This window comes from Arachis hypogaea, chromosome 20 (assembly GCF_003086295.3).
Source record: "Arachis hypogaea cultivar Tifrunner chromosome 20, arahy.Tifrunner.gnm2.J5K5, whole genome shotgun sequence".
NCBI classification, from domain to species: domain Eukaryota; kingdom Viridiplantae; phylum Streptophyta; class Magnoliopsida; order Fabales; family Fabaceae; genus Arachis; species Arachis hypogaea.
The window spans coordinates 37,774,173-37,782,396 of NC_092055.1; the positions used below are offsets into that span (position 1 = coordinate 37,774,173).

Genomic DNA, 8,224 nt, shown 5'->3' on the forward strand with positions numbered 1-8,224 from the left:
TCTAGAGAGAAGAAAGAGCTTCTCATCCTAGAAAATAACCTAAAACAAGTTTCTAACCTAACCTAATTGCTCCCTCTTTATTCCTTCTTGAGTTTGGCTTGAAATACTTCAAAAATGAGTTGGATTGGACCCAAAATGCTCCAGAAATTGCTCCCAACATGCTTCTTTAATGAAGCACGTTTTTGGTGTCTTGTATAGGAGAGAAGCTTACTCAATGTCTACTATAGACAATTGCACATCATTTTGAATCCCCGGATGTTAGCTTTCTAATGCCACTGGAGCCACCTCATTCGGACCATTGTAGCTCAAGTTATGATCAATTTAGTACTAAGAGGTAAGGATTGACAGCTCTATACATCCTTTACTTCTTCATGAATTTTCCACTTTTGCATGCTTTTTCCTCACTTCTTCAATCTATACTTGCCTTATAAACCTGAAATCACTCAACAAACACATCAAGGCATCGAATAGAATTAAAGTGAATTAAAATTAGCAGTTTATAGGCCTAAAAAATATGTTTTCACTCTTAAGCACAATTTAGGGAGAATTCACAAAACAATGCTATTTTAGTGAATAAATGTAGGATAAGTTGATAAAATCCACCAAATTCAACACAAGGTAAACCATAAAATTGTGGTTTTATCAATGACCATGCGTATGCATGATTAGGGAAACTGGGGGATGCGTACGCGAGCACCATGCATGTAACGCGAGCAAAACCCTTTGTCCACTCGAGTCGCATACGCAAGACAGGGTTGTGTACGCAACATGGCAAAATTGGGGTTGTACGTACGCATCATTGGGCACACATACACACAAATGATTTTTTATAAATGCGTACACGAACGAATAGCACGTGACGTAGCCAAAAGCCACTATCTTGAGGTTTCACGTACACAGACAGTGGCCAAGTAAGCGACTAGGCAAAAATACAAGGCTGCGTACGTGAGTATTCTCAGACTAAAAAGAAAATCGAAATGCTTTAACAAGAACTACTTATAACTAAGCTATTTACATCCTATAGGCCTAAACCTTCAGAAAGTAACTAAAATGAACAAATCCAACCACCCAAAAAGGTACTAAAACAATTTCAAACCTTATTGAACATACTAAACTACCAAGAAAAACTAACTACCTAATCAATGGAAATTCAATTTATTCATTACCTATATACAAAAGAGAAAGTGGAAAGAGTTTACCAAAGTAGGGTATCTCCCATCTAGCACTTTCGTTTATTGTCCTTATGTTGGACATTTTAGTGAGCTCTAATCAAGGAGGCTTGTGCTTGAACTTATTCTTGAACTTCCACTAATGCTTGGACTTCCATTGATTGCCAGAATTTCTAACCAAATGCACCAAACTTTGCTTTCGGGGGTTAGGAATGAGGTATTCTCTTGGTCAGGTTGATGCATAGGGATCTGGTTGTACGCTGAGTAGGCGTCCATGAAGGAGAGGTACTTGTATCCCGGTGAGGCGTCGACCAGGGTGTCGATATTCGGGAGGGGATAGGGATCTTTTGGACAGGCTTTATTGAGATCGGTGTGGTCTACACACATCTGCCACTTTCCGTTTGGCTTTTTGACTAGTACAACGATGGCCAGTCATAGTGGGTATTTGAACTCCCTTATGAACCCGGCCTATAGCAAGGCCAACACCTGTTCCTCCATGACTTGTGATCTCTCCGGGCTGAGCTTTCTGTGTTTTTGTTGCACTGGTCGAGATCCGGGGTACACTGCCAGTTTATGGTACATTAAGCTGGGATCTATGCCAGGTATGTCCGCGGCCTTCCATGCGAACAGGTCAAAATTATCCCTTAGGAACTTTATTAGCAGATCCTTTAGGTCTTCTTTCATGTTTGCACCTATGTTTATTGTTTTATTTGGGGTGTCTCCGATTTGGACCTCTTCGGTCTCGCCTTCTGGTTGAAGACGAAGTTCTTTGTGAGCCCGGGCTCCTCCGAATTCTATGACGTTGGCTTCTTTACCTATGGGATTGCCCTAAAGGTTCAGGCTTTCGTTGTAGTAGTGCCGCGCAAATTTTTGGTCTCCTTTGATGGTGGCCATCCCTTTGGGGTTGGAAACTTCATGCATAGGTGGGGAGTGAAGACTACTGCGGCGAGCTGATTTAAGGTTGTCCGGCCTATGAGGGCGTTGTATGCAGAGCTCATGTTAACCACGATGTAGTCTATGTGCGGTGTTCTGGACCGGGATCCTTTTCCAAAGGTCGTGTGTAGTGGGATGTATCCGAGGGGTTGAATCGGAGCGTCTCCTAGCCCGAATAGGATGTTAGGATATGCTCTGAGCTCCTTTTCTTGTAGTCTGAGTTTGTCGAAGGTGGATTTGAATAGGATGTCTGCGGAGCTTCCCTGGTCAACTAGTGTTCGGTGAAGGTTGGCATTGGCCAGAATGATGGTAATCACCACGGGGTCATCATACCCAGGGATGATGCTCGTGGCGTCTTCTTTGGTGAAAGAAGTAGTGGGGAGGTCGGGTGACCTGTCCCCTTCTCCAACATCATATATTTCTTTGAGATGCCTTTTTTGTGACGATTTGGAGATTTCTCCTCCCGCGAATCCTCCGTTGATCACATGAACGTGCCTTTCCGGGGGTGTAAGGGGGACGTTCAGCTCGTGCACCCTCTTCAACCCTCCTTCTCTTTTTTGGCTCTTCCGTTCTGTTGGCTAAGAATCGATCTAGTCTTCCTTCCCAAGCCAGTTTTTCTAGGACATTCTTCAAGTCGTAGCATTCATTAGTGGGGTACTCGTAGATTGTGTGGTTTTCGCAGTACTCGGTTCGACTTCTAACCCTTTTGTGCTTAATTGGGCGGGGTGGTGGGATCTTCTCTGTGTTGTATATTTCCTGGAAGACGTCCACTAAAGATACCCGAAGAGGGCTATAGTTATGATTTTTCCTGGGCTTTTCTATGGGTTGGTCCTCCTTTTTCCTTGAATCTTTTTCTTTGTCCCTAGATGTGTAGGAAAACCCTGCTTTGGAGGTTTCTCCTAATCGGAAGTTTTCCTCCATGCTGATGTATTTCTTGGCCCGTTCTTGTACTTCGTTCAGGGACGTGGGGTATTTTTTAGATATGAAGTGGTTGAAGGGTCCCTCTCGTAGGCCGTTGATGAGTCCCATGATGGCTACTTCTGTGGGAAGATTTTGTATGTCAAGACATTCTTTGTTGAATTTTTCCATGTAGCTTCAGAGGCTTTCTCAATCTCCTTGCTTGATCCCGAACAGGCTTGGGGCGTGTGATGAGCGGATAATTTATACGCTTTTTGGCAGTGTTTTTACATAATTTTTAGTATGATTTGATTAGTTTTTAGTATATTTTTATTAATTTTTAAATAAAAATCACATTTCTGGACTTTACTATGAGTTTGTGTGTTTCTTTGTGATTTCAGGTAATTTCTGGCTGAAATTGAGGGACCTGAGCAAAATCTGATTCAGAGGCTGAAAAAGGACTGCAGATGCTGTTGGATTCTGACCTCCCTGCACTCGAAATGGATTTTCCTAGGAGGAACCTTGCGTGCGTGAAGAAGAAGACAGGGGGAAGCAGAGATTCAGAAGACAAAGCATCTCTAAAACTCCAACATATTCTCCATTACTGCATAACAAGCATTATTTAATCCATACTCACTTGTTCATTTGCAAGTCAACTGATAATTATAATTGATATCCTGACTAAGAGTTACAAGATAACCATAGCTTGCTTCAAGCTAACAATCTCTGTGGGATCGACCCTTACTCACGTAAGGTATTACTTGGACGGCCCAGTGCACTTGCTGGTTAGTGGTACGAATTATGAAAAGTGTGAATTACAATTTCGTGCACCAAGTTCTTGGCTCCGATGCCGGGGATTGTTCGAGTTTGGACAACTGACGGTTTATTTTGTTGCTTAGATTAGGAAAAATTTTTCTTTTTGGTTTAGAGTCTTCTATTATTGTTTTTGGTTGAAATTTTTTTTAAATCCTATTTTCTCTTTTTTATTTTTTGGAAAATTTTTTATAAACTAATAATTGAGTTTTTCGGTTTGAGTTTAGTTTCATATTTTAAGTTTGGTGTCAATTGCATGTTTTTTTTATTTTCCTTTAAATTTTTGAAATTTGTGTTCATGGTTCTTTCCTGATCTTCAAGTTGTTCTTCCTATTTTTCTTGTTTGATCTTTAGTTTTTCCTATTCTGTGTCTTTTCTTATTTTTCTTGTGCGTTTTCAAATCATCAGTATTCAAAAAAAATTTATACATTAAATATTTTTTTAAAACACTTTAAATTTATAACTCAATTGGCTAGAGCATTGTGTTTATGTTCTTGGTAATTGGGAATCTTCCTTTTAAAACTTTTCCAAAAATAATTTTTCTTTAATTAAATCTCGTGTCAAACTTTTAGGTTTGGTGTGCTCTTGTTATTTTTTTTATTTTCGAAAACTTATTTTTAATTTTCTAAAAGTTTTAAGTTTGGTGTTCTTTTTATGTTCTTGTGAGTCTTCAAAGTGTTCTTGAGGCTTCTTTGTGTTTTGATCTTAAAATCTTTAAGTTTGGTGTTCCTTGGTGTTCTCCCTCCAAAATTTTTGAAAAAACAAGGAGCATTAGATCCAAAAATTTTAAGTCTTGTGTCTTTTGTGTGTTTTTCTCTCTCTTCACTAAATTCAAAAATATATTTTCTCTTTATTTCAGTTAATTTTCGAAATTTCCCTTTAAAAATTAAGATTTTTATTTTAAAAACTTTCTATTTTATCTTATCTTAGTTTAAAAAATTCAAAATTCAAAATCTTTTTCAGAAAATCGTATCCAAAGTTTTTCAAATCTTCTTAATTAAGCAATTATTTTCATTTTCAAATTTATTTTTCTCTTGGTTTTCGGAATTTACATTCTAATTTCTAATTATTTTATTTTATTTTATCTTATTATTTTTATTTATCTTAATAATTTGGTTTGTTCTACTTTAATAAAATAAAAACAAAAATATATTTTCTTTGTAATTTATCAATTCTATTTTATCCATCATGGATCTAAGTGGAAATGAACAGTCCAGAAGGACTCTGGGATCATATGCTAATCCCACTACTGCTGCATATGGGAGTAGCATCTGTATACCTCCCATCAAAGCAGACAGTTTTGAGCTAAATTCTCAGCTCATTGTCATGGTGCAACAAAACTGCCAGTATTTCGGTCTTTCACAGGAAGAACCTACTGAGTTTCTGGCACAATTCTTGCAAATTGCTGACACAGTATGTGACAAGGAGGTAGATCAGGATGTATATAGATTGTTACTGTTTCCGTTTGCTGTAAAAGATCAAGCTAAAAGGTGGTTAAATAACCAACCCACAGCAAGCATAAGGACATGGAAACAGTTATCAGATAAATTCCTGAATCAATATTTCCCTCCAAAAAGGATGACACAGCTAAGGCTGGACATCCAAGGCTTTAAACAAGAGGATGATGAATCCCTTTATAATGCCTGGGAGAGGTATAGAGGGATGCTAAGGAAATGCCCCTCTAAAATGTTTTCAGAGTGGGTGCAATTAGACATCTTCTACTATGGGCTTACAGAAGGAGCTCAGATGTCCCTAGACCACTCAGCTGGTGGATCTATACACATGAGAAAAACTATTGAAGAGGCTCAAGAGCTTATTGATATAGTTGCCAGAAATCAGCATCTGTACATAAGTAGTGGGTCCTCCATAAAAGAAGAAGCCAAAGCAGTGTCTACTGAACTTGGTCCTCCAAAATAAGTTGCTGAACTCAATCAACAATTGTGCCTTCTAACAAAACAGTTAGCAGAATTCAAGGAGATGCTACAAGACACTAAAAATGCTAATAAAAATATGGAGGCACAATTGAATCAGACAAAACAGCAGTTATCAAAGCAGATAACAGAAGAGTGCCAGGCAGTTCAATTAAGAAGTGGAAAAACATTAAATACCTCACTTCAGAGCAGCAGAAAGCCAAGGAAAGAATAACTGACAGAGGATGAGCAGAATATTATCCAAAATCCCTCTGAAGACAGTAAGAGCCTAGAGAGGAATAACTCTGGCGTTCAAACGCCAGAAAAGAATGCAAAGCTGGCGTTAAACGTCCAACCCACGCGCAGTTCTGGCGTTCAAATGCCAGAAACAGGCAAGGAGCTGGCGTCAAACGCCGAATGGAAGCTCAGTTCTGGCATTCAAACGCCAGAAACAGGTAAGAAGTTGGCGTCCAATGCCAATCAAGCTTCTAACCCTGGCATTCAAACGCTAGTGAGGGATCAGACACACACAAGTGCTGATAGCAACCCCTCTAAAAGGGCTTCTCCAACCACCTCTGTAGGAAGTAAACCCGCAGCAACTAAGGTTGAGGAATACAAATCCAAGATGCCTTATCCTCAAAATGTCCGCAAAGAGGAGCAGGATAAGCAATTTGCCCGCTTTACAGACTATCTCAGGACTCTTGAAATAAAGATTCCATTTGCAGAGGCACTTAAGCAAATACCCTCTTATGCCAAGTTCATGAAAAAGATCTTGAGTCATAAGAAGGATTGGAGAGAAACTGAAAGAGTTCTCCTCACTGAAGAATCCAGTGCAGTCATTCTGAAAAGCTTCCTAGAAAAGCTTAAAAATCCTGGGAGCTTTATGATACCATGCATATTAGAGGGTAATTGCACCAAGACAGCTTTATGTGATCTTGGGGCAAGCATCAACCTAATACCTGCATCCACTATCAGAAAGCTTGGTTTAACTGAAGAAGTCAAACCAACCCGGATATGTCTCCAACTTGCTGATGGCTCCATTAAATACCCATCAGGCGTGATTGAAGACATGATTGTCAGGGTTGGGCCATTCGCCTTTCCCACTGACTTTGTGGTGCTGGAAATGGAGGAGCACAAGAGTGCTACTTTCATTCTAGGAACTCACTCGTCAAAACGCGTCATGCTAGGGAGAGGTATCCACACCCTTATAAGGCATGCTTCGTTCCCCTCCCCAACCGATGTGGGCCTTACAATCCACCCCCTAAGGGAGTCCAGCGCCCTCGCTGGCACATCGATCCGGGTTCTGGCTCTGATACCATCTGTAACAGCCCAGACCACCCGCTAATATGATATTGTCCGCTTTGGCACACAAGGCCTCACGGTTTTGCCTTTGACGATAGGGATGCTAGCCGAAGCCCCCCACACTCACTCGTCAAAACGCGTCATGCTAGGGAGAGGTATCCACACCCTTATAAGGCATGCTTCGTTCCCCTCCCCAACCGATGTGGGCCTTACAATAGCACGCCTTATAATGGTGTGGATACCTCTCCCTATCATGATGCATTTTGACGAGTGAGTGTGGGGGGCTTCGGCTAGCATCCCTATCGTCAAAGGCAAAACCGTGAGGCCTTGTGTGCCAAAGCGGACAATATCATGCTAGCGGGTGGTCTGGGCTGTTACAGATGGTATCAAAGCCAGAACCCGGATTGATGTGCCAGCGAGGGCGCTGGACTCCCTTAGGGGGGTGGATTGTAAGGCCCACATCGGTTGGGGAGGGGAATGAAGCATGCCTTATAAGGGTGTGGATACCTCTCCCTAGCATGACGCGTTTTGACGAGTGAGTGTGAGGGGCTTCGGCTAGCATCCCTATCGTCAAAGGCAAAACCGTGAGGCCTTGTGTGCCAAAGCGGACAATATCATGCTAGCGGGTGGTCTGGGCTGTTACAGATGGTATCAGAGCAAGAACCCGGATCGATGTGCCAGCGAGGGCACTGGACTCCCTTAGGGGGGTGGATTGTAAGGCCCACATCGGTTGGGGAGGGGAACGAAGCATGCCTTATAAGGGTGTGGATACCTCTCCCTAGTATGATGCGTTTTGACGAGTGAGTGTGGGGGGCTTCGGCTAGCATCCCTATCGTCAAAGGCAAAACCGTGAGGCCTTATGTGCCAAAGCGGACAATATCATGGTAGCGGGTGGTCTGGGCTGTTACAGATCCAAAAGGGGGAAGTAACCCTGAGAGTCAATGAGGATGAGTTTAAGTTAAATGCTGTCAAAACCATGCAGCATCCAGCCACACCAAAAGACTGCATGAAAGTTGATCTTAATGACTCTTTAGTATAGGAGATTAACATGGCTGAGTGTCTCGAATTAGAGCTGGAAGACATCTTTAAAGATGTTCAGCCTGTTCTAGAGGATTCAGAGGAATTGAAAGAGCCTCTGAAACTTCCTCAGGAAGAGGAAAATCCTCCTAAACCCGAGCTCAAACCATTACCACCATCCCT

The 8,224-nt window shown here is 41.5% G+C and overlaps 1 protein-coding gene across 1 annotated transcript; it reads right to left on the minus strand.

The window, feature by feature from the left end:
* Positions 1–2,005: 2,005 nt before the first annotated feature.
* On the minus strand, positions 2,006–3,023 carry LOC140183037 (uncharacterized). The gene is made up of 2 exons (XM_072231038.1): positions 2,594–3,023; positions 2,006–2,502 (listed from the first exon to the last, which is right to left on the minus strand). Exons 1-2 carry the CDS (start codon positions 3,021–3,023, stop codon positions 2,006–2,008), a joined length of 927 nt encoding a protein of 308 aa, XP_072087139.1.
* Positions 3,024–8,224: the final 5,201 nt, after the last annotated feature.